The sequence below is a fragment of the Phasianus colchicus genome, chromosome 19 (assembly GCF_987193195.1).
Source record: "Phasianus colchicus chromosome 19, bPhaCol1.hap1.1, whole genome shotgun sequence".
NCBI lineage: Eukaryota > Metazoa > Chordata > Aves > Galliformes > Phasianidae > Phasianus > Phasianus colchicus.
Window position 1 is genome coordinate 4254571 of NC_143454.1, and position 26123 is coordinate 4280693.

Genomic DNA, 26123 nt, shown 5'->3' on the forward strand with positions numbered 1-26123 from the left:
TGCTCTCCAGTGCTGTTTGTGTTCCACCAAACGCTGCTTTGGCTCCTGCTGCCCCACACGGCATCGCTGGGGGCTGCTCTGCCCCCGAGCCGCTCTCACCCATCGCGGCCGAGTCGTGCCCGGCTGCTGTGCTGCTTTTCTTTGCAGTTCTTGGTTTGCCGGGCCCGGAGCTGAGCGCGGTGTGAGAAGGGCTGCAGCTCCTCCTCGGCCCCACTTCCCCTCGCTGGATGCTGGCTCCTGTTTGAGCTTTCCACTCAGTAGCTCCATAGAAGCGTTTTCTGCCGTTGCCTGGAGGAATTATTTGGAACGACAGACATGGCGGCCCATCTTTGAACACAATTCCACCCCTCTGCAACAGGAACGCATCCCATCCCGACTCCCTCATTGACCCGGATGGGACCGACCCACAGCTCCACACCGGGGCTGAGGTACCTATTGACACCCGTGGGGTTCCTATACAACCCCATCCGGCTCCGTGCAACTCAAACCCTGCAATCCCTTACAATCGGGGAGCGCTCCATCCCGGCTTTGATCCCAACACAACCAACACCTCCCTCCCTTCATAGGGCCGCGGCTGCGAGCTCGGGGGCCCCGCGGGGCGGTGCGAGCTGCGTGCGGGGCAGAGCCGGGCAGAGGCGGCCGCAACGCCCCGCACCGGGGGACTCTTATTTTGACTGCGGCGCGGGGCGGCCGGGCGGGGGCAGCAGCGGCCGGCGCAGAGCGATGGGAGCCGGGCGGGGCCCGAGGTCCCGTCCCTTCCTCCGCCTGCAGGGGCGGCCCCGGCTGGCCGTAAGGAGCGGGAGCCGCTGTAGGGACGTGCGTTGGGGGATGCGGGACGGAGCTGTGACCCCGAACCCGCAGAGCACGCGGAGTGCGGCGGGAGGTGTCACTGCCCTGTCTGCCCTTCTGCACGTGAATGGGACCCCCGTGCAGTGGGAGCGGGGCAGAGCTCCGCCCTGTGCCCCCCTATCGCCGACCCCCATCTCACGCCCATTGCTGTGCTTATTGTGTTCTGTGCCCGTCTCACCCCACCCTGTCTCACACCCATTGCTGTCCCCGTTTTTCCCTGTCCCTATTCCACCTCCATCCCGTTCCTGTCTCCATTGAATCCCCGTCCCATCACTGTTCCTCCCTCTCCCCATCTCACCCCTTTTGCTGTCCTTACCCCATTCTATCCTCATCTCATCCCTATCTCATCCCCCTCCTATCCCTATTCCACCCCATCCCTATCTCCCTATTCCTATATCTCTATATCCCTATATCACCCCTATTCCTGTCCCTGTCCCCATCCCACCCTATCCCTGTCCCACCCTCGTCCTGTCCCCATCTCTCTTCCATTCCCGTTCTTATCCTACACTATCCCTATTTCATTTCCCTCCCATCTCCATTCCATCCTGTCCCTCATCCCCACTGCTAGCCCTATCCCATCCCTATCCCATCCCTATCCCATCCCTATCCCATCCCTATCCCATCCCTATCCCTATCCCATCCCTATCCCATCCCTATCCCTATCCCATCTCTATCCCTATCCCTATCCCATCTCTATCCCTATCCCTATCCCATCTCTATCCCATCCCTATCCCTATCCCTATCCCATCCCTATCCCTATCCCATCCCTATCCCTATCCCTATCCGTATCCCTATCCCTATCCGTATCCCTATCCCTATCCCTATCCCTATCCCTATCCCTATCCCTATCCCTATCCCTATCTCTATCCCTATCCCTATCCCATCCCATCCTATCCCCGTCTCTCCCTGTCCCCATCCCATTTCCTCCCTGTCCCCATCCCATCTCCAGCCCACCCATTCTCCATTTAATCCCTCTTCTGTCCTCATCCCATTCTATCCTCATCTCATCCCTGCTATCCCCATTCTGTCCTATCCCTATCTCACCCCCATTCCTTTTCTCGTTGCCATTCCTGTCCCCATCCCATCCCTCCCTGTCCCCATCTCACCCCCACTCCTGTCCCTGTCCCCATCTCACCCCTGTTCTGTCCCCATCCCCGTTCCCCCCCCCACTCGGTCCCGCCCTCAGCCCGCCCCCCGCCGTACAGCTCCTCCCAACGGGCGCCGCCATGACGCCGTACGGCCGACGGGACCCGCGGGGGCCGCCATGCTGCCGCGCGCATGCGCGATGGTCTCCGGAGCGTCTCCATTGAGAAGAATGAGGGGAAAGGGGCGGAGCCAAGGCGCGAGGAGCCGCCGCGGGGGCGGGGCTACGCTCCGGGGCTCCGGCCATGGCCACAGTGGATGCCGAGGTGAGTGAGAGCGGCGGCGTCCATCTACCCGGGCGGGGGGACGGAAGATGGGGGAGCGCGCAGTGGTATCGCCCAGGGCCAGGCGGCTTCTGTCGGGGGCCGGGAGAGGGCCGTGCCCCCGCTGCCCCATGGTTCAGTCCAACTCCTCTGAGGGGAAGAATGTGGGAGCTGCTGCCATTGTGTGTAGGGGGGCCCGGGACTCTGTATAAGTAACACCCCTCCGCGGCCGGTCGGTGGTATGGGCCATACAGGTTCCGGGGTTCCCCCCAATGGGAGCGGGTGCGCGCGGCGGGGGCGGGGGGAGCCGCGCCGGCGCCATCCACGTTCCGGGGCTCCTCGTGCGGCGGGGCGGCGTGCGGCGCCATGCAGGGTCCCGGGCCGGGCGGGCCGCCGCCGGCGGTTGGGCCGCCGCTATGCGCTTATACATGGTCCGGGGCGGCGGGCAGACGCCGGCTCGAGGCATGCAGGGTCCCGGGCCGCGCGGCGGAGGTTGCGGGGCGGGCGGCGGGAGGAGCCGCGGGTCTGCGCCGGGCTGCGGGAGCCGCGTGTCCGCTTTGTGAGCGCCGGGCGGCCGCCGGCCTGCTCGCTCCGTTCTCCGCAGGGCGCTCTGCCCGAGCCCGCCTTCCCCGTGCCGTGCCGTGCCGTGCCGTGCCGTGCCGTGCCGTGCCGTGCCGGAGCGCTCGGTGGCCCCACGCCCGCTTCTTCCTTCGGTCCCGCATCGCTGCTCGCCCCGCTCTCTCGCCGGTTCCGCACCGCGCAGCTCCCGCTGTGTCTCAGTGCCTCCAAGGAAGGGCGGCTGCTCCCCGGCAGCCCGCCGGCTCTCCATCACCTCGCTGAAGTTTTTCCTCGTGTTCGTGTGGAGCTTCTCCTGTCCGCGCCGCACGGCTCGGCTTTACGACCCTTTTAACTGGGAAGCATCCGCTGTGGCCGAGCTCTGCTCTCGGAACCGGACCCGGCGCCCGTGGGCGATGCGGTGCCGATGGGGACTCGTTCGGGATCGAATCCCATCCCTCCCCTCGTATCCGCTGTTGGTTTTGCCCTCTGATGGGCCGGCTGTGTTACTCCAGCCGGGATGCTCAGCCTGCGGTGCTGTGCGGAGGGCAGGGGCTGAGCCCGCATTGCAGGCTGTTGTTCCACACGCGGGGTGCCCACGAGCAAAGCCGCTGGCAGTAATTGGCTCCAGGTGGGAACATGGGGCGCAGACAAGGTTCTCGCAGCAGCAGGTAAAGGAGAACCTCCCCCCCCCAGCACTGTGGGCTCTCAGAGCTGAGCTCCGGTGAGGTTCTGCCCCGCTCAGGCTGCCCGGAGCCAAACTGCAGGCACTGCCCTCTTGCTTCAGGTCCTTCACACCGAGTCTGGTTTGGTGCTTTTACATATTTCAGACCTCCTGTGACTGCAGGACTAACATTAAAGTTGAAGGGAGCGAGCTTGCCTTGCTCAGCCGGTTTGATGCGATTGTGGCTTCCTTGAATTTGATGCTGCTAGCCTGGCTTGCGTCAGTTTTAGTGTCTGTGTGTGTCATCCAGTGTGAGTTTGGAAACAGATTTGAAGCCACGCTGCTTTTCCTCCACCTCGTGCAAACCTCAGGACGTTGCGCACCAAGCTGGAAGGTGCCTGTGTGGCTTTGAATGAAGTGCTCCTCCTCAGAAGTTACACTGCATTTCTCATTTTTTTTCCCCTCCTGTCTGTTCTCATCTGTAACATCTTTTTTTTCCCCCCCTCTGGAGATGCAGCTTTGATCCTTAAAGCCAGCAGACACAACCCAGCACCCTCAGCCAGGAGCAGCCCTGCAGTGCCTGCTGCTCCCTGCCCTCCAAAGCTGGGCCTCGTGGGGCTGCAGATCAGTGGTGTGAGGGCTGCAGCCCGGCTTTGATCCGTGCTCTCATCCCTGCAGCCAGCTGGTGCTGCAGGCAGCCCTCTGCCCGTGCAATGGACTCCCACTGGATTAAGGGGCAACTTTGCTCTTGTCAAAGAGCTTCCTATTGATGGGTCCCTGGCTGGAAGGAGGCTGCTGTAATAGGCCACCGAGTGCAGGAGGGATAATGGGAAAAGCCAGGACCTAACGAGCAGTGCCATTGAGCAGGGGACACGCAGATGATCTCTTCTGTTTCCCACTTTCTGTTTCACAGGTGACGTGAGATCCAGGGCTCCTTTCAGGCCTGCCCTGCCCTTCCTCCTCGCTCACTGACTCCTGCCAGCTGATAGCACGGAGTGCGGAGAGGCTCTGCTTTGCTTTCCTAGGGCCATTGCTTTTAATGCAATGCATCTTTTCTCCCTTTGTCTTGGAGCCTGTGTGTTTGATGGCTGCGGGACAGATGTTGTCTCCGGTCCCTTGGTGCAGTGAGGTGTGTTGCTATTACACTGACAGGAGATCCTGGACACATTTACAAGGTGGGGGTTCCAGCTGTGTTAGATCCAAGGTGGTTTGCAGCATTTTAGTAGTGATTTTGTGTGAGGAAAGGAGTTTTCCCCACCTGTGACATTGAACGCCTGGTAAGGGCAGGAGAGTTTTAACTTGGTGGATTAGAGGCTTTTGTGTAAGGGTTGCTTTTGCTCATGTGTTGCAGTTGCAGCTGCCCCTTCCTTGACGGACGGATGTTAAGTAGTGCTGACCTCTATTTCCCTAACACCAATTCTCCCCGCAGTGCTTCGGCCGTGCTGAGCTGATGCCGTTTGGAAACTCACCTTCTGTGAAGACAAACTTTAAATAACACCAGAACATTTAGGCTGGATGAGGCTCTGAGCACTGATGGAGCTGTGGGCGTCCCCGTTCCTTACAGGGGAGGTGGAATAGGTGACCTTTAAGGGTCTCTTCCAACTCAGATGATTCAGGACGATTTCCAAAGTTGTAAGAAAGCCTCAGAAGTGCCCTTCAGTTGTTAAGCTGATGTAGCTGGGCCAACGTGACTGAAAGAAGCGTCTGAAAAACAGTTTGTCAAGTCGAGGCAGAATCAAAGGCCTGGTTTGTACTTGGGAAGAGCTCTTGCAGTTTAATTATGCTGTCTGGAGAGAATGATGTTTCTTTTTCTTTGCTGAAGCAAATACAATAAAAGTCCTTGCTGTGGACATAGAGATGGTTTTTAGACCAGGGAAGCTTGTTTGTTTTTTGCTTCCCAAAGCAAAAGGTTGGTACACTACTGAGTTTTGCCATCTTAGTGTTATCTGTCTTCGGATGCAAATCAATTGCTCTCCCCTCTGCGGTGGCCGTGTCAGCAGAAGGCCTGGTAGAGGCAATTACCAGCAAAAACTCTTAACAACAAGGAGAAAAACAAATAGCTCTGCCGTGGGGGGGCTGACTGGAGCTGTGTGAGCATGTGGTTGGTGGGCACACTGCTGGCAGCTGTGCCAGCTGCAGCCATTGGCATCGCTCAGCAGCTTCGGGCTGCTGGCAGCAAATGAGGCACCGGTGCGCAGGGCTGTCACGTCTCCAAATGTGCACGAGAGCAGCTGATAGCAAAAGCATGAGGGACCAGTGCTGCTGGTCTGAAATGCTCATCTGGGGCCTTGCTCTGCATCACCTGCTGTGGTGTTTGTTGATCTCTTGGAGCTGGGGCGATGCCACCTGTGTGTTTTCTCTGCTCCAGAATGGTGCTGTGGAGGGGATGAAAGCAGCCCATGTTCCTCATGCCTTTCTTTAGCCAAGTGCTGAAGCATGGCGTGGCATTTACATTTTGGGTCCTGGTGCCCAGAGATGACGTGAGGAGGAGGCGGAAGGGGTCATTCCTGCAAAGTCAGGGATTTTCCAGGAGAGTGGAGCAGGAGGCACCGCCATCTCCTGCTCTGTGCCCTGTGCTGGGAGGTCTTGCAGGGGCAGCTCCTGCTCCTTTCTGTGCCATCAGGTCCCTAGGGAGGGGCTGTCGGGTCTCCCCAAGCTCTGACTGCCTGTCTTGTGTCCTGGGCTGTGCTTAGTGCAGGACTGAGGGGTTCAAGGAGCCCCTTTGGGTGCTTTGAGACATGCTTTGCTGGAGTTTGTCTGCTCTGTGACTGCTGTGGGAGCCGAAGCTGTGCAGTGCAGGGCTGGTGGAGCTGCCCATGCTGGGGGTGGGGGAGAAACTGTGCCCCACTGCTCATGTGGGACCGGCACATCCTGCAGTGCTGCATGGATAAATCCAGCAGGGATGGGAGAGTTTGCTGTAGCTCTGCTGGCTTGGCTGCTGCTGTGAAATGCGTGTAAACTCAGAATAAACTGTGCTTAGAAAAGCTTTTGGTGCTAGTATTGCTGAGGTGTCTAAAATACAAAGCTTTCCTGCTTTTAATTAAAAATATCTAGCACAGGCAAAGCAGCCAGGACATGCAACGTATCCTCCTTTAGGGCAGGAAATGTTCTTCTGAGGGGATTCCTGCTCCCACCTGACCCTGTCTGCCTCCATACCAGCTGCTTTGCCCTGAGTTTATATTTCAGATAGTTTGGCCATGGGGCTGCAGCTTTGCTGGGAGCTGAGCAGGATGAGCCTGGTGCAGGGCTGAGCTGCTTGTGTATGTGCAGGATGGCACGGGGGCAAAAGGGAGCTGTTAAACATAACATCCAGGCTTTTTGGTGCTGTGTCTCCTTCTGAAGGGGGAGCTCGGTGGCAGTGGTGAGTTGTGTTGGGTTTGAACAGCGAGTGGGACAGAGGTGGGATGGGAAATTCAGGTCTACTTCTGCGTGCACGTGGTGACTCGTCCTGCAGAGCCAGCGCTGGGAGCAGGAGGAAATCTGCAGGTGTCACAGCTGGGGAGGAAGTAAATAGAGAGCATGATAGCCAGGCTGGCACAGCCGAGCTCAGAATAAAGCCAGGTAAATGACTTATCCCATTTGTTACAGGGAAAGGCAAAATTATGCAAATGGGGATGAAAATATCCAAAGTGATTACAGCTCCCTGGGGCAGACAGCGTGAGCCAGGAGATGGCTACGAGCTGCTGCTGCTACAGCATTGCAAACCAGCAGCAAAGAAGTGGGGAGCTGAGCAAATTGGGGTGAGTGAGAATAACAGCAAAGCCCCGAGACTGCAGCTGTGCTTGTGATTTGGAGCCAAGTCCAGCAGGCTCTTGTGGCTGTGCAGGGCAGTGTGCTGGGAGGAAGGAGGGGGGCTGTGAGGTTTGTTCCTTCTGGGAGCAGGGCAGCCAGGGAAGCTGGCAGCTTTTGCAATTTGTAGCACTGAAGGGAAGGTGGTAGTGATAGGACAGAGAGGAATGGTTTTAAAGTGAGACAGGGGAGGTTTAGGTTGGATATCAGGAGGAAGTTTTTCAGCCAGAGGGTGGTGAGGCACTGGAACAGGTTGCCCAAGGAGGCTGTGGATGCCCCATCCCTGCAGGCATTCGAGGCCAGGCTGGATGTGGCTCTGGGCAGCCTGGTCTGCTGGTTGGTGACCTGCACACAGCAGGGGGTTGGAACTGGATGAGCATCTTTGCAGCCTAGACCATTCTATGAAAGGTTGCCCAGGGCTCTGAGCTGAGATATTCCATGCATTGGCCTTGCTCAGGTTAAGAGAAAAAGTCCACGTGGTTCCCAGAGTGCTGCTTCACGTTTTTACTTCTTCTGAGAACACGAAGAGATGTGTTTTAGCATGCTGGCTGGCAAAAGGGAGCCCTGGGACTGTTGACCAGGATCTGCTGATGCATTTGAACGCAGCCCTGAGAGCTGTGAAATACCATGCTCTGGTTTTTCTTTTTCTTCCTTCTTCATTCTCTTCCTTTTCCAGCATGAGCTCCAGGTTTCTTGAGAACCTCTGCTGCCCTCCTCCTCTCCAGTTACGTTTCTAGTCCTTGCAGCTTCAGAGGAAATTTCAACAGGTAGTTTTTCCCAAGGGCTCAAAGCCAGAAGGCAAATGACTGGGATGTTTTATTCAATTTCAGCAGTAATTGGGGGTGTTTCTCAGAAGCTTTAGCCAGGTCCTCTCCAAAATCCTAATATTGTTTCCAGAAATGGGAAATCGAACGTACACGTGGTCAAAGACTCAGGGTGGTTATGTTTACAAATCACATACTTCATCCAGCTGTTGAGTTGGGAATGGAAAGTAGATCTGTTGCAATATGGGGAGGTGGTTGCATTTTAGGGATCTGAGAAGTGAGCTGAGCTTTTTGATGAATTTCTTGTGTCCAAAAGGGTAGGAAGGAGACGTTCCCCCACCAGGCAGGGTTTTGTCCACATGAGAAAGAGGGTGTTGGAGAGTGCAGCATTCCCAGCCATGCTGCTGGGTGCATTGTGGATCCATCTGGTATCCTGCTGGCCTGCAAGTTTGAACATATAGCTCCAGGAACAAGCACTTAAAGCATGAGTCTAAATATTTCATTAATTGAGGAGCATTATTAATATTTGATAGATTAAACCAACATCCAGAAGACACTGCAGCTGCTGAAGCAGGACATGAGCTGATTCTTACTGCAGACTTATAGGTAATAGTTTCTGTCAGCTCAGCTGTGTTTTACATGGTAAGAATCCGTGCATTCCATACGTCTGATCATAGAATCATTTGAGTTGGAAGGGGCCTTTAAAGGGCATCTGATCCAACACCCTGCTATGAGCAGGGGCATCTGCAGCTCCATCAGGTGCTCAGGTCCTTGGATGTCACCAGGAGCACCACCACATCTCTGGGCAACCTGTGCCAGTGCTGCACCATCCCTGTCACAAAAAACCCTTTGTTTCTTTCTACCCAGTCTTTGCTTATATCCAGCTGATGCTTGTACTCTTTGATTTGGGATGTGTGTTTCTCAGTAGCACTAGGATGCGTTGTTTGCAATTGGAGCTTTAGTGCGTCTTTAATGTGCAAAATGGTTGCTCATGAGCAGGCATCCCGTAGGACCTGCAGGCACCATCTCCTCCTGCAGTCACCCCTGGATTTACGCTGCCTGCTGCACACGGTGCTCTGCACCAACCTCCCACTCTTCTGGGATTGCTCTCTGAGTTTTATGCCCTTCATCCCCACTGAAGCCCCCCTCGTACTGACGATGCAGTTCTGCTGTTGACTTTCTGGCACTTGAGGACCTATTCTTATGAAGCTGTACCTTCACAGCACACCAGTTTTAATTATTACAGCTTTCCTCCAGAGCTGATTGGTTTGGTATCATCTCAGTCCCAGACTGCAGGTTCCCCTCAAAGGCACAGTCATCTCCTCCCGCTCCTGGGTGCCAGCAGAAGAAAATCTGACCTGCTGTTGAGGATGCCTGTGTTCCCAGCCACGCTGCTGCTGCAAGGCACGAGCTGGCCAAAGGAAACCACCCCCTGCACACTGGTGCCAGCAGCATGCAGCCCATTTTGCAGACGTGGCCAAAGAGAACCCATTGCAAGAGCCCCCCTCGCCTGTGTGTGTTTATACGTTGGGTGCCCAGAGATACTCCACATTCTTTTTTTTTTTTAAATGACAAAAAACTCTATGAGTGGAAGTTTGTGGGGCTGCCAAGAGGCTCTCCTGATGCAACAGCCTTTAAAAAGGAATGTGAATGGTGATGGCTGAGTCAGATGTCTGCCTGCCCTGGGACTGCAGCTGCTGACTGCTGCCCGAGTGCGGAGGCTGCACAGGGAGATGAGACAACACTCCTTTCCTTGCTGGGTGCTCATTAATGTTTTCTTGCCAATGTATTATTAAATGAACTATTTTTTATTGCTTGGTAAGTATAGGTGGTGCTTTGAGAGCACAGGATGTAATCTGCTCGTTTCCCAGCCTTTCTGAAGCATGCACTGTGCACAATGAGAGCAGTGCACAAACTCGCTGCGCTGCTGAATCCCAAAGCGAGGTAAATCTCTTGGGTTTGTTTTCCTTTTTTCTTTTAGTTTAGTTGATGTGCAGCTTTGGGACTGATGAATACAGAGCAGAGAGCTGTGCATACCCTACGTGCAGCATTAGTGCAGGAAGATGGTAAGACTTAAATGCAAGGAGAGTTTGCAGCGTTGGCCCCTCCTTAAGGCAGAAGATCACAGAGACAAAAAGAAGGTGTTGCATGAGAAAGGGGCTTGGAAGGTGATCCAAACCCACAGAAACCTGGAGGTGGGAGCAGTGTGTTCTCACAGCAGAACTGCCACAGAGGGGCTCAGAGAACAGGCGAGGCTGGATGCTGGGGTCTGCTGCTGAGATGTGGATGTCTGTGCAGGAAAGCCACCATTCCCCAGCCAGCCCAGTGGGCTCGTGGGCTGCAGTCCTGCCAATTGGCCTGGCATTGCCATGTCCTCATGTCAGCCCACGTGCCTGCAGGTGCAGCCCCAGGGAGCACTGCCAGCCCTTGAGAGGCCAATTCCCACCGCTCCAGGACTGTGTGCTTGGTTCTGGACCATATGCACCAAAGCTGCTGGGGGTGCTGAGCTCAGCTGTGTGTCTGCATAGAGCTTTCTGCTGGGTCTGTAGGGTGGGTGAAGCCCCTCGGTCCCCATGTTCTCCATCTGGTGAAGAGAAATGGAAAACTTTTTCTTTTGAAGAGTGTTCTGAAGTATTTGTGATTAAAGCCAATAGGACTCCAAACATCCAGCACCTCTTTCTGGGTTTCTGATAGCAGCGTTGGACTTTATCTGGAAGATGTGAGCCATGAAGTTTCTCATATCCTCTTATTACATTCTTAAATTAGGCCAACATGTCCTATTCCTGCCTTATAATTCTTGCAGGAGTTGTTGGCTTCTGTCTCCAAATAGCTTTGAAGGTGACAAGGACCTATTTGTGATAAAAACTCATACCAGTGTGTTAAACCCAAACAAACCCATGCATTTATGGCATCCACTCTGTGCTCATTCTGTGCCCTGCTGGGCAGCTCCCACTTTTAAAAAACAGAAGTGTCGCTTTGGCAAACTTTCCAGCTAGGTTGTTCACATCTGTTTTTATGTATGTTTTTTTTTAATGTGGTTTTCAAGGAGTTGCAGTTGCATCCCCAGCAGTTGCAGCTGGGGATGGGGTGTGCAGTGCAGGTGAATGGCAGCACGGGAGGGGGATGCAGATTTTCCTCCCAGAAGCACTGGGTAAAGCTCCGCTCTTTCGATCGATTCAGCTGTTTGATTTTTTTGTTTTTGAATGAGAAAAAGCCCTGAATTTTGGCATGAATTCACAGTCCTTCCTTTAATTCTGCATGTGATGAAGTCGTGTGGTTGCAGTTTCTTGCTCAGCCTGGGTAGGATCCCCTCCTTAGCAGGCTGCCATCAGAAGTTCAAGGTGTATTAAGTCCCACTTAAACCTCATTCTGCAGAGAGGTTGCTTTGTTTGGCTGCAGGCACAGCCTGGGTAGGGTTTGTGTTCTCCTGACCTCGCAAGGAAGGAAAATCCACCAGCCTTGTTGTTTCCCTGCACTGCCAGAGCTTTGCAGACAGCACTTTCTGTTACCTGTGAGCATCCCTGTGTGCTGCACTGCCCGAGGGGTGAAGCAGGATGGGCTTTCCTGCTTCTATCAAGCAATGTGAGCAAGGCTTTGGGTTTGCAGGCACACAGCTCAGCGGATTGCTCTGCTGACACCTCCAGGAATGAATTTCCAGGAATACAGCCCCTCTCCTTGAATACATGAATCAAAGTTTCTGTAACTCCTCACACGAGTTCAGGTGCTGTTTGGTGAAGCTTAGCTTTGTCTTCAGCTTCCCACAGCTGTGTTATCTGGGTGCTGTCACCTCCCCTAACCCAGGGCTGCGCTGCAATAAGGAGTGTTTGCTGCCTTCAGCATGGGGATGCACATTGCCATGGGCAGGCAGGTAGGTGTTGGTGCTGGGAAGTAACAATTAATGTGATGTCACATTCAGCTTTACAGGGAGAGCTGTTCCTCAGCTGTGGGCTGGCAGTGATGCTGGCTGCTTGGACACAAGGCTGCACACGTGTACCAGCCCATGTGTGGTAGGTGTGTGAGCTGTGCCTCCGCCTGGGGCTGCTGGTTGCAAATATGCCCTCCTGTGTGAAAAACACCTGCTGGTCTTCATGAGCTTGTTGGGTTGGTAAGGATAGCTGTTGGATGCTGATGGTGGTGGTTCCTTCGCACGATGGAAGCTGAGAACTAATTAAGATTGTTCTCAGAGTTCATTTACATACAGCCCACAGCACAGACAGACTGAACTTGTGCAAATCTCAGAGCTGCTGATTGGTAGAGGTAATTTATGTGAAGGCAGAAGGTTTGGCCGTGTGGATACAGCACATCTGCACTGGTGTGAGCGTGGCTGTGCTGCTGTGTGTGCAGAGCAGAGTCACGTCGATAGAAGCACAGCTACGTTGGGGTAACTCTGGGTGTGCTTTGAATGTGAAGCATCGTGCTGTAAAGGTGTGCCTCTAACAGGGGGAGCCCAAAAGATGCAAAAACGGTGGCTAAAGCAGTAATCAGATCCTTGAATCAGTTAGCTTTTTTACAGGATATTGTAGCCGTCTTTGTCGTTGCATGGTTTTGGATTGCTGTTTGTATATATTCATTTGTTTGTTTGTTTTAAATGAGTCCAATGGGGAACCAGCTATTTTGAAAGCATGCAGATGCAAAGCTGAAGCTCTGTCCCAGCCCAGGTGGAGCTGGTTGCTGTTCCTTTTTGCCACTTTCAGGAGGAGCCCACTGACTGCTGCCATCCCCTTCCCAGGTGGGAACGTTACAGGCTGTGCACACATCTGGTAGTATCTCCGTGTTAGAGACAATGGAAGGGCCAAAGGGAAATCCTGGGACCAGTCTGCACTGAGGATTATTTTAGGAAGCATCTGTGTTCATTGCAACCACGTGGATGAGACGGCTGAGGGGACTACAGTGAGATCACATTAAGAGTCTCTTTTGTCTTCCTTGCACAATGAACCTCTGGAATTTAACCCAGTTCGAGTTTCTGCTGTGAGATGTAACTCTGCATCAGTCACCTGTAAGGTCCAATGGCACAAAGCAGTGGACCAGCAAGAAGAGCAAAGCCTTGGCCAATCTCGGGGCTCCTGAGAGCAGACCTGGGGCTGAGCTGATGTCATAGAATCACCAAGGTTGGACCTACAAGATCATCCAGTCCAGTGTCATTTTGTGCTGAGAGAAAGGTCTGACCTCCATGAGTGTTGGGGATGGCAGCTCCCAGCTCTAAGGGAGGTGTCTGGGTGCCACTTCATGTTCTTGCTGTCTCCTTACTGAATCCTCAGCAGGGCTGTGGAGCTCTTTTGTTCTCTGCTACCTCAGCACCTTCAAGGCAGCAGCAGGATCCTGTGCTGATGAATGCAGTGGGGTTAAAAGAAGAACCCGCACCACGGACCACAGAATCATAGACTCATTCAGGTTGGAAATGACCTCTGAGATTCCCAAGTCCAACTGTCAACCCATCCCCTCCAGGCCCACTGACCTCAGTGCCACATCTCTGTGTTTCTGACCACCAGGGATGGTGACTCCACAATGCCCTGGAGATGTACCACCCATGCAGATGTACCACCACTCTTTTGTAGAGGAAGTTTTTCCTAATAACCAACCTGAATGTGTTCATGAAGCAGTCATGCCATGGGATGGGAGGCGTGGGTGATGGGCTGTGATGTCTCACTGCTGTGCAACCAGCATTGCATTCATCAGAAATGATCGGAAAAGCTTACCTATGGTTTGCCATACTGCTGTGTTATTTAGCAGTCTGAAGAAGCCAACAATGCAGGTTAGACTGAGGCTGTGCATCCAGTGAAGCCAGGCTGTGCAGAACAGTGTGTTCTTTTGAGGAAACTACTATTTCAGTGGCCCAGCACCTCCAGCAGTTCTTCAGGTGCCCATCTCAAGCCATGCTCCCACCGCTACACCAACCTGACATCCATCCGTATGCGTGGAAGGGGAGAGAAAGGGTCTCCATGTCCTGCACCAACCAAACACAGGTGCTGCTTGGAAGCTCCTCTTGTTGGCTGCAGGGCTGAGGAGTCGCTCTGCACTGCGGTCTGTGGGATCCTGTCAGCTGCTTTGCCATTTTGTGGCTTTGCTATAAACGCTGACAGCGACGCAGCGCTGTGTGTTAACACTTTTTTTTTTTTTAGAGTAGTCTTCCATGCTTTGCTGTGATACTGCATGCGAGGCTGATGGTGTAGAAGCCACCCGCAGGTGCTCTGTGGGTAAGAAAAGGAGGAGAAATCCCTTTCAGATTTTGGGCTGCTTCCCACAGCTTCCTGTGTCCCAACCACCGCTGAAGCACAGAGCTCAGTGCTCTGCGTGTTGCTGAAGGCAGAAGCTGTGGCAGCCTCCAGCTGGTGAGTAGGGCTGCAGAATCCCCTGCCTGCTGGCCTTCACCTGCACATCCAAACCTCCAACAGCTGCTGGACTCGGGGCCGTTCAGACCGTGGTCTGTGTTTGATGGCAGGCGGAGGGCGAGGAGTGATGCCAGCTGTAGGGCTGTTCTGCTTCTCTTTCAGTCTGTCAGGCTCTATGTATCCTGGTTTTGCAAGCTAATCTGATGGGCAGTTCTCAATCTGTAAGATTGGGTCACGATTGCTGTACAAATATATTCAGTCCTGGGACAAATGCAGCAAGGTGCCTCCATGTTACGGGCCTGCCAGTCCCCTGCACCCAGAGACACCACGTTCCCAAGTCTTGCCTTATTCTTTTCTACAAGTTTGTTATTGCTTAGACCTCTGGCAGCTTTCCTGCTCATGAAGAATGCTTTGCAGGCTCTCAGGGTCTTGGATTTACTGTGCTGTATGGCTCATTGGTACAGACCTCACGTACCTGCTGCTATGCCAGCAGTTAACACTCGATGTGGAGGATGCACTGTCCTGTAAGGCACCTTCTGCTAGCAACAGAAGCAGAATTAAGTATGAAGAGTAGCTCTGTTTTGCTCATACCTGTAGGCCTTTTCCATGACTTCTGTGAGAACTTGTGGATAAGGAGTGAAATTATCAGGGATCTGAAGTTCTGCAGTGCAATGGGAATTCTCCATCTGGTACCAGGGTCTGCTGCAAGTTTGGATCACCAAATAACAGAACCACAGAATGGCTTGGGTTGGAAGGGACCTTAAGAACATCTAGTCCCAACCCACAGCTAGACAGGCAATTCTTTGTTCTTTTCTTAGTTCTTTTTTCTTTAAAGGCAATCTGCACTCAGGGCATAAAATGTCCAGGGGAGATTTCAGCGAGGCTGATTTTCATCTGCGTTGCACCACGTTGAAACCCCTGGCTGTATGCAGCAGCAGTGAGTCCAAATGAGAGGAGGGCTGGTCGAAGGAGGAGGGCTCTGCTCCCTCCTTCCCCTCGTGTTCTTCATCCAGCTGAAACCTTCATGCTACTCACAAGAAATGAGGAGTGTTGGAGGTGGATGTCGCTGCATCGCATCCTATCTGCTGCTTGGTAAATTAGTGACACAGCAGCGTCCTGTGCTGCTGGAATCTCTCCGTCCTGGCTGCTTTTTCAGGTTGAAGGCTGGATGCGTTTTGAAATGTGATGATATTTTAAAATTGAGAGCAGCTTTGATTTATTGACCTGCAGCCTCTATGAATCGAGCCGTCTGGGCTGGCATCTGGAGATAAGAGGCTGTTGAGTAATTGCTTATTATTGACTGATTGCCAACTTGGGCTGTTTGCTTGAAGAAGAATCAATAGCAGTCTTCAAAGTCTCAACTCTCAGGGAATATGACTGGTTTCCAAATGGGGGATGACAGGTCAGGATAACAACCGTATCTGATATCCCGACTTCATGTTTGGGTTAATCCTGCGATAGAGGAGGAAACGCAGAACATGATCTTCCTGCTCTGAGGATCTCACATCTACCTGCCTTAAACCTGGGGTTTCTCTTTGCAGGCATTCTCAGGGACTCCAAACCTTTTTCCACGGAGCAGCCGGAGCTCCACCTGAGCTGAGTGGGAGGAGGAGAGCAGCATCATCCCTTAGGTCCCCAAAGGACAGGGCAGGGAGGGCTGGCTGAGCAGCCTGTGCTGTGACACATCCCAACCAACCCGTTTGGATGCTTTCTAAATACAACAAAGCATCTGTTTTGATGCACGGTAACAGAGATTTCCTTTCTGTGGGTGATTCTATGTAGGTGACGACAGAATCAAACATCCAGTGTCACCATACGTTTTATCATCCCTTATGGAGACGGTCGCTATGGTGAGCGTTCATTTGAACAAGCAGACGTCGTCCTCATTTAACACTATCATGACATGTTCCCTTCTTTGAGGATGCATGTGTAGGGCCTAAAACATAAAAAAAAAAACAAAAAAAACAAAAAAACAAAAAAAAAAACAAAAAACACACAAAAAAGGGACTCACGGCACTGAAGGCACTCAAGACTTGAAAGAAATCCACGCTCAGATCTTTGCTCAGCAGGACGTGCAGCTGATGTGTGGGAAAGGGAGCAGCAGCCCCAGGAATGTGGGACGGTGAAAATGGAAGAAGCTCTTCCTAAAGCATAAATATTTGCCTTGAATTTTGGAGCTGTCTGGCCAGCAGGAAGGCTCTGCTTCGAGGTGCTCTGCTCTTTGGGGTGTGGGAGCAATGCCTCTGATAGAGCAGTTTAATTATAAACCCACTGGGGAAGAATGGACGAGATTACTTGGACAGCCTTGTTTAGACACTGGATTTGTTGTCTACCAGCAAATCCTCATTTGCATGGGTCCTTAATCTGTGGAGTTAAATGTGTCTCGGGCTCTGTTATCTTCCGTGCTGCAGAGTTGAGAACTAGATTTTTCAAGCTGTTCCTTTTCATCTGAACGTTTCCCCCTCCCCCGTGCCCCAAATTATCTTCCCTGGTTTTTTTTTGTTTTGTTTTGTTTTAATTTTTTAAAGAGCAAAGATGGCCAACAAGTGATGCAAAAGGCAGAGCTCCGGGCAAGAGAGGCTTTTTGTGCCTCGTCCTTCGGTGGGCAAATTGTCCACCAGATTGTGGAGAAAAGTCAAGCCCTGAGCTTTACAACGTGTCTGGCAGAGCAGCTCCTTCCTGGAAGGGCACCCGGGGGTGAGCAGTGCTGTGTGCTGCAGTGAGCCCTGCAGGGATTAGCACTTCTTTTTGGGGCTGTTTAACGTTGCCTGTCGTCCTGAAATGGCATTTCCTCATGTCTGCAGCAGCCCTCATTTCATGAAATGGATGCAACTGCTGAAAAAAGATCTCGCGTGAGCATGCTCACTGGAAGATTAATCCTTTAGAGGGAGTTGGAGAGTTAAGCTACTGTAATTTCTCTGCAGTTGGCTGCAGTAAACAACTGCTCTAAAGACACGAGGAAAAAAAATTGACGGAGGTATATGGGATTAATGTACATGTCTTTTTGTGTTTCTCCTTTAAGGTTGAGGGTTTGGTGAGGATTTTCTCTAGGAGAGCCGGGGAAGAGGGAGCTGCGGAATGATTTTATGGGTGACCTTCATGTCGTGGTTTCTTTTTTCCCTCCAGGCCAAAGCGATCCTCTCGCAGTGCCAGGCCTGGCATTGTGGTGTGGGGCTGAGCTCAGCACCGAGGTGGGGCAGCACCCAGCCCTCTGCAGGGCGCTCAGAACCCAGCGGGACTCGATGCCTCCTGCGCCTGTTGGAGAGAAAATGTGCCAAGGGATTGGCTCTGAGCGCCTACCGAGTCATAGCCTTCCTTTTGTGTGTGTGCTACCCGCTCCTCCCCGTGCATGAGGAGCCCATGTCAGATGGGGAGAAAAAGGACTGTTGAGGCATTATTTTGGCTTTGCTTGAAGGCGGCTCGGTGCTGAGGGCGGCTGGGCAGTGAGGTAAGTGCAGCAGGCACCCCGTGCTGTGAGCCTGGCTGGAGGATGGAGCTCGGTGCCGTGAGTGCTCTGAGTCCATGTTGGCCAAGTTCTTGAAGCACAGTGATGGAGAGCAGCGGTACCCGCATGGCTTGGTGGTTTTGGGGCTGTTTCAGCATGGTGCTGGTGCTGGGAGAGGCGATGCTCCCTAACCACGCCTTGTATCTTCAGCTCGAAGCTGGATGGGGCCCTGGGCAATCAGGTGTAGTGCTTGGTTGGCAGCCCTGCCCACAGCAGGGGGTTGGAGCTGGATGTTTTTTTGAGGCCCTTTCGAAGCCAAGCTGTTCTGTGATTCTATGCTACTCCTAGAAGCTTCTAGCTAATCCTGCTGAGCAGTGAGGAAATGGATGTGGACCAGCAGCCAGGCGCACCCGGCTTTGGGGTGGGGCGTGTTGGTGGGGTGCCTGGCTGGGAGAAACCCCATTCCTATGAGCTCCAGTCACTCAAGATTGCTTCTGAGCAAACCTCCATCCAGGGCTGGGCACGTGGAACAGTGGCACTCGTTCAAGGAGCAAGTAGTAAAGGGTGCAGCTCCTGCGCTGCTTCTGCCACTGAAAATCTGCATCTTGCATGGCTGGGATGCTTGTCCTGGTTAAATTCACACCCAAGGGCAGCAGGATCCGCGCGTGGTGTTGTGTGTTGGAAGGTGTTTTCTTGGAATGGTGTGAAGAAAGAAATAATAATGCAATAATTTTGCAATTGTTGGAGGTTCCCAATGGTGGCTGTCAGCTCGCAGGAGGATGCTGAAGCTGTTGGAAGTGTTCAGGAGGGCAATCTTGATAGGGGCTGTGCTGAGCTGAGGATGCTGAGTAGTCGATGAAAATATTGGCAGCCCAACGTTGAGGTTTTTAGCTCGGTCCCTCCTTTTCTCCTCCCTTCTAGAAGCTGTGGCCAGCACAGACTGTCTGTGCTCTGAGAATGGCTTTTGGGAACATTGCAGGGTGTGTGTGTAGGGGGAATAATTAACTACCAATTGCAAATAGATTGTTTCTCACCGTTTCAAAATCATTGTAATTTTCATTGAGGATGATGGGGGTAACGAAAATGATAGAGATACAGCCATATAAATCTATATGGGAGGGATGTTGCTTTCAGGGAGCTGTTTTGGGAGTCGTGAGAACAAAGCTGCAGCTCAGAGGGCCGTGTGGTTGTGTGGGGATCAGCAGTGCTGTGTGCTTCTCTGTGATTTGGTGTTCTTTAATATGGATTTCTACCATTGACACCATGTGAAGGGATTTTCAGTTCTGAGAAAAACAGTGAATATCTGGGAAAGTGAGTTTGGTCAAAGAGCTGGGGAATAATGCTTTGAAAAAGGGGGGTATGGAAACAAACCTTAAAGGCTGTTTCTGAGCAAGGTGTAACAGAGGCACTCCATTAGCTGGGGGTGTGCAGGTGGAGGGCTGCTCTCTCAGTGCAGGATCCCACAGGTGAGTGACACCAGGGCTTCAGGCTTGCTCTGCTCACTGGTGCAGCCCCATCACTTCCATGGCAAGAGATCACTCAGCGTGGGCACCAGCACACAGGTAAAAAGGGTCAGTGGAGGAGACAGGACACTGCTTCCTTCTGCCATGTCCTGTGACTCAAGGCAGGAGAGTGAAGCCCTCCTCCTCTTCTTCTTGTTTTAGAGGAAAATAGGGAAAATGAGCAGTGATCAGAGCTGTTACCCTAGGAATGCTGTCCTTGGGAAGGTGTTGGTGGACAGAGCAGAGGGGTCAGACCCTAAAGTGGCACTGGGGCATCCCGGCAGTGGAGCTGTAGGGCTGTGCTGCCTGCAGGGGATGCATCTCTGCTGCTTCTATTGAGATGTGGAACTCGGGGTTTGGGGAGGATCCATTGCCTGGAATTGCAGGTTCTGGTTTTTGTGCAAACCCTGCACATATGGCTGGTTGTGTCCCTTCTCCATCAGCATAAATTTGCTCTCTGGAGGAACTGAAAGCTGAATTTGTGACCGCAGTAGTATTTGAAACAGAAGCAAATGGAACTGAGTTTCACAGGTGTGTCTGAAGAAGTCTGGCATGACTGCAGCCATCGCAGGAAGGAGGCAGTTACAGCTGGGGAGTGCATTGCACCAAGCCTCATCAAACAGTGACCACTTCAGAGCCTGCTGCCCTCTCTTCCTTCTAAATGCTTCAGCCAACCTTGACTCAGTTGCTAATGACTTTAAAACCAGGCATTATGGTATGAGCCTTGTAATTAGTCGCTGTGATGAATCCTCTCTGCTGGGAGGCCCAGCAGCTCTCTGCCTTCGTGCCTTACCAGGGCTCACTTAGAAGGAATGGTTTTATCTTGTGTCTTCCTGAACATTTCAACGCTCCTTGTTGCAGCAGCATCTCTGTGCCCAAAGCTGCTGGAGCCCTGGAGAGCTGACCCAGCAGGCTGGAAAAGGCTGGGATTAGAGGATTCCCATCCCTGGGGGTTAATAAGGGGGGTTCCAGGCTCAGGGGAAGGAGCAGCATTTCTTAACCTGGCTGTGTATTAGTAGAATAACTCAATTCCCGTAGTGGATGAGGTTTAATGAGCTGGTATGTGTGGAGAGCAGCATATGTTTGGACTTCTGAGTGTTGGAGAAGCAATCCAATACAGCATGCTTGGGAAAAGTGGGTCTGTGGTGAAAAGAAGGGGGGTGCATCCAGGCTCAGGTTTAAGGGCTGGGACACCCAACCTCACCATCCCTGTAAGCTGTCCTGAGCCACGAGTCTGCTTCTCCTGGCTGACCTGAGAGCTCATCATCTCATCTGATTTTCCAGATGATCAGTTTGATTTCTCAGTCCTTTTACAGTCCTTTGTGTTCCCAGCAATCTGTGCTTCCATCAATGACCTCTCTTTCCTTTCTTGAGGCCGCAGCAACCTTGAACCAAAGTTTCCGTGCTGTTTTTGTATTTCACACTGCTTGTTAGAGGAGTCTGTCAGGAACAACGGGGTGCTTCTTACCGAGCTGTACCCAGAATTTCTCATCAATGACAACTTCATCTCATGCTACCATGCACCTGAAGGCTCCGTTGTTCATTTCTATTGTCAGAGCTGAGATCTCTCCTTGACCCTCATTGGCGAGCATCAGCACGCAGCCCTGTTCTGCTTGGGTTTGAAGCTTCATTCCTCCTACAGTGCTTGATAAATTCATTCATTTCAATGGACCCAACATGCATTCTCTGAATGTGGAGGGGACCCTAAAATGCTGATGTTCAGAGCTGCGATGGATGGATAGACAGACAGACAGCTATGAGCTCACAGTCCAAGGTTATTTAGCTCCCAGACTTCTGCTCTTGCCTTTCAAGCTCCACCCAAGAAAATCTTTGCAAATAAAAAATGAAGGAAGACCTCTGTTTTTCATAAGTTGCAATTGTGTTCTTGTCTAAGCTGATTATTTTATTTATTCCAATAATCCTCTTCCAGAATAAAGGAAAATTAATTGTCTTCCTATTTCCATAACGATTTGCCCTTCAGAGAGTTGCCAGGCAAAATGCTTAAAACCTGAAATGAAAAGATGGTGAATGTTTAAAATCATTGAGCAACTGTAGGAACATGTTTGTATTTTAATAGGGTGGTATTCAAGTAGTCCCAGAGAGTGCTATTTGCTCTGTGTTCTGTAGGATTATGTTCTTTTTTTTCTTTTCCTTCTGCATATTAAAATGGGGTCATGCCTGCTGTTAGATAGTGCACGTCTTATGTAGGATTGTGCTCTCAAGATGGACTGCCTGCAATTGAATCCCTACAGTTAATGGGGAGCGTCGTCCTTGGGTTTGTTGTGTTTGCCCATCAGTGCCTGGAGCTTTGGGTGCCCCGTGGCTGGGATAGGAGCAGCTCTTTGCTCAGAGCTCACCCAGCTCTGCACTATTTTGAATGCTGTCTGACTGACGAGCATTACCTGGTAAATTGGGGGAGATGCTGATGTGCTGCCTTAAAAGGCTCAAAAGTGCTCCACAGCACGCTGCTGTTGGTATCGTGTTTTAGGATCTGTTGCTAAACTGGCATGGTATTTCCAGTCCATACAGTGCCTCCTTCCTTCTAGCTCATTGAGGTGGATGTCAACACGCTGAATACAGCAGCTACAGCCTTGTTCTGTAGGCATGTTCTGCATGTGCACAATGGGAGGAAAGGTCTGAATGTCTTTTTACCCTGTGGGTAGAGTGGGGATCCCAAACTGTGGGGCCAGGGCACAGCTTGGGAGCCACTGCCCATCTCCCTCTGCTTTTATTGGAAGTTGGGAACCTCATGTAGGTTATGCATGCTGGAGCAGAGGACGGAGATGCAGTTTTGTGCCATTGCATCCCAGTGCTGTGATAGGGCTGTGTTCTGTAGGACTCCTTTTTCAAGGCTGCAGATCTGTTGCTTTCCCCATAGAGCTGTTGTTGGAAGAGATGGAAGTGGGTGGTTGGTATTGATTCCTTCTGAAGAGAGAACTGGAGAGATGTATTGATGCATGTAAAACACATACACACAAACGTATTCATATACATATATATATCTAGGTGTGTATTTTTTATGTGTCAGACTGAGTGTAGATTGAGCTGTAGCTGTCCCTGTTCATGGCAGGGGACTGGGACCAGATGACCATTAAGGGTCCCTTCCATCTCAAACGATTCTATGATTCTAAGACTGAAGAAGCTTTCTGCTTTCCTTCCTGACTCAGTGCTTTATTGTGGTGCAGGTGGAAAAGCTACCATGGCAGAGGTGATGGCTGATGCACCTTTTTGTGGTTTCCTCCCAAGAAAACCCCAAAAAACGAGGAATGGATGATTTAAAAGAGGGTACAAAACCAAACAAGAAGAAAAAGAAAAAAAAAAAACCAACAAAAAACCCCAAACAGAAACACTTTATCACGTCTTAAATCTTCTCCCCCCACATCCAAATGTGCTTTTTAAGGAGTACAGATGCTTGTTGGCATAGAAACTACAGGCTGGGAGTGGAGCGTGCGGATGGAGAAGGAGCCGTTCTGCATGAGCATGGACTGAACCTCCACAGGGGGCCCGAAATCTTTCACGAGGCCAAGAGAATTGTCCAGATGTTGCTGGAATTACAATGGCACTCGATATTTAGGGGTTCCAATTTGTGCTTAAATCATAAAAAAAAAAAAAAAAAAAAAAAGCTCAGGATGTAGGGAATGCAGATACATTAGCAGTGGGCTTTCTTTTCTTCTGAAAGAATCTGTAGTCCAAAAATATTGCTGAAATCTGTTTGGCTCCGAGCAGAGCCAAATCCCCATTAAAACATGTGGATATTTCTGTGGTTTAATCTGTTAGAAATGCATTCAGGATCCAGTTATGTTAAATTAAGCAACAATATTGGCCTGGATACTGCTCGAAATATTCAATGTGGCAGTCGGAACAGCAAGCAAAATGTTTGCACATTTTAATCGCTCGATGAGTAATTGAGTTTCTTTTATTTCCCAGGAATGATCGAGAGCTCTTAATTCTGTCCCTGCTCTGCCTGACCTGTGGCCCTGTGGGATGGATCTGGGGGTGCAGCCCCGTGCTGTGCTGCTGTCTGACATACAGAAGGCAGGATAGCAGTGTGGAGGCTCAAAATTCGGCCATGAAAGCCCAGCTTTTAGGCTGTTTTTTTTTGCTAAAAAGGAAGAAAAAGCCCGTTCTTTTATGTGGGATGGTTTATTTCCTTCAAAACCTGAAGGTCCAGTGCAATTTCCTGTATTATTTTAATTTTAAGGATAATAATGGTGTGATGATAAGTGGGGATTATTAATGATTTATGGTCATAGAATGTGAAAATATAAGGTGTAATGTAATGGAGGACGATGCCATAAATGTTCTCTGCAAAAGCAATGGGGAGAGGAGGTGGAGATCTGGGCTCTGAGAAGAAAAAAGGAGGAAATTTTTTATTTTAGGAGGAAATCCTTTCCTCAGAGGGTGGTGAGGCCCCAGCACTGCTGCCCAGAGCTGTGGGTGCCCATCCATGGAGATGCCCAAGGCCATGGATGGACCTGAGCTGGGGGTTAGGGGTGGGGCTGGGGGCTGTGAGGGCCCTTCAACCCAACCATGCTGTGATTCTGTAATGATAATAAACCCATTTAACAGAGGTTGGAGCCTTGACAAGATTAAAGTCTGGGTGCCATGGATGTGGATGCTTGTATGTGTGCGTTCACCCCTATCCGTGCAAGATGGATTGGGAACAGAGGAGAAAGAAAATAGGTGAATTAAAAAATAAGGAAGAGGGTTCGAAGCAGAAGAAAAATGACACAGACAATGAATGCTTGAAAAAGGAGGAACTTGGCACGTGTGCTTGTGGGCAACTGCAAAGAGGACAACCCCTGATCCCAAAGCAGAACGCAGGGAAAGCATGTCTGTGTGTAGCAGGGATGGGACGTGGGTGAAGATGGCAAACAAAATGGAGATCTGGAGACGACTGCAGGTCGTTGTCTCTGCAGAAGGTTGCAGAATATTTGCTTTAATTGCCCCTTATGTCAGTGATTAAAAGAAACATCTGCCAAGCCCCTGTATCTTGATGGAGTGATGAATGGAAGGGCTGGTGCTGCAGAGGGCCCTGATTCCTGTTGTTTCAGGGCAGGATGGAGAGGCTGTGGTTGCCCCATCCCTGGAGGTACCCAAGGTCAGGCTGGATGGGGCCCTGGGCAGCCTGAGCTGGTGCTGGATGTGGTGGTTGGCAACTAGATGATCTTTGAGGACCCTTCCAACCCAAGCCATTCTATGGTTTTATGGTACTCTGTCACTCAGACCTGTGCAGAAGGTCCCATTTACTGGCACCCCTCCTTGCAGTTAGCTGTGCTGTGTGAACACCCAGTCCTGGCATTCATCTACAGACCAGTCCATGCAAACTTCACTGCTGCAGAAAAAAATTTGTGCTTATTGTGCTATTTATGAACCAAGTTCTTCTCCCTTTTGTCTGCGTATCATAATGGGTACAGCCTCTTTTTGCATTTTTATAGTTTAAGGTCAAACTTTGCTTTACAGCCTCCTTGGGAGCAGGGCGCGTTTAGGTGAGATCATAGAATTGTTTGAGTTGGAAGGGGCCTTGAAGGCCATCTGGTCCCATTCCCTGCAGTGCACAGGGACACCCACAGCTCCATCGGGTGCTGGGCCTCTTTGCTTACATTCCACTCTTCCATGCCTTTACGTAGGACCACTCCAGAAACAGCAGTTAATTCTCCCAGCCTCAGTTTTTCTGTGAAATGGAGATGCTATAAATTTATATTATAAAGAAGCCGTGGCTATTTTATTGTTGCAATATATTTAAGCAAATCACAGTGCATCTATCCGGTTCTATTTTGCATGATGATGTTTAGATGCTTTTTCCTGTATGTGCTCTGCTTTTGATTGGAAAGACCCAGATTGTTTTCCTTTCTCTTCCCCCAGAATTCATGCTGGCCAGAGCAGTGCCCAAAGCTCTAAAGCCATGGCACTGGTTAGGATAAAACTCAGCAATTATAACACATGCTATAGAGTGCATTTATTTACGGTTGGGGATTTGCTTCCAGGATTGTTTTACTGCAGCAGGAATGGAAATGCTCTTCAGTGCTGTTCATCCTCACTCGAAGGGCGGTGCATGGAGATTCAGTTCTCAGGCTGCAGGGTGAGATGCTCCGAGTGGTTCTGCCTGACTTTTCCAGGGGTCATTTTTGGTGCTTTTTGTGTACAGTTGAGTGCATTGATCCTACTGCGGGCACATCCAGAAGGACAGCAAAGCTGCTCTGTCAGTGAAGTGGTATCTGCAGGTTGGGAGGCTCTTTGGAGAATGAAGCTCAAGCTGTGACCTTCAGAAGTTCCAGCAGCGGTGGCACAGTGCTGCTCCAGTGGGCAGGAATGGTGTGGCCTTGGGCTTTATGTGGAAGGAGGAGGCTGTTCATGTTCAATCAGCTTCTGCTGGAGCAGCTCTGTTGGCTTTCCCTAATGAGCCAGTGTTGATGCCGAAGAGCCTGACTCGCTCCCTTGGATGTTGAGGTAACTTCAATCTGAGATTGCATACAGCTCAGGCTGGACGTGTTGGGCAGTGAGCAGCTCCAGGACAGCATGTTTAAGGAGCCATAATTTTATTTGCTGTTCTCACATGCGTCCATTTTACTCCTATCTGACAGGTTTTTGAAAGGTACTGAGCAGTTGTAATTCACAACAAGGGCTCTGGTAGGTGCGGGTACCAATTCCCATTGCAAAGCAGGCTGTGAATAACTGAGCTCTGAGTTTTGCCCTCCCTCTTCTGTCTTGCCCACCCAGAGAGGTTGTGTGTCACTGCTGCAGAATTTACAGCCTTCATCATGAGGACCTTTGATGCGAGCAGGCTGACTGGGAGAACAGTTCTGGTGCATGGGAAGGC

General features: G+C 51.4%; 1 protein-coding gene across 2 annotated transcripts in view; it reads left to right on the forward strand.

Moving 5' to 3' along the window:
• The first annotated feature begins 2111 nt into the window (after nt 1–2111).
• EHMT1 (euchromatic histone lysine methyltransferase 1) overlaps nt 2112–26123 on the forward strand; it is a 97281-nt gene continuing 73269 nt past the window's right edge. The window contains exon 1 of one of the 2 annotated variants that reach the window (XM_031601560.2): nt 2112–2258. In XM_031601560.2, coding sequence (XP_031457420.2) covers nt 2238–2258 — 21 coding nt within the window. In that variant the 5' untranslated portion in view covers nt 2112–2237. Of the gene's footprint in view, nt 2259–17397; nt 17805–26123 lie in introns of those variants that run through there. The other variant, XM_090121427.1, reaches the window with a different exon arrangement.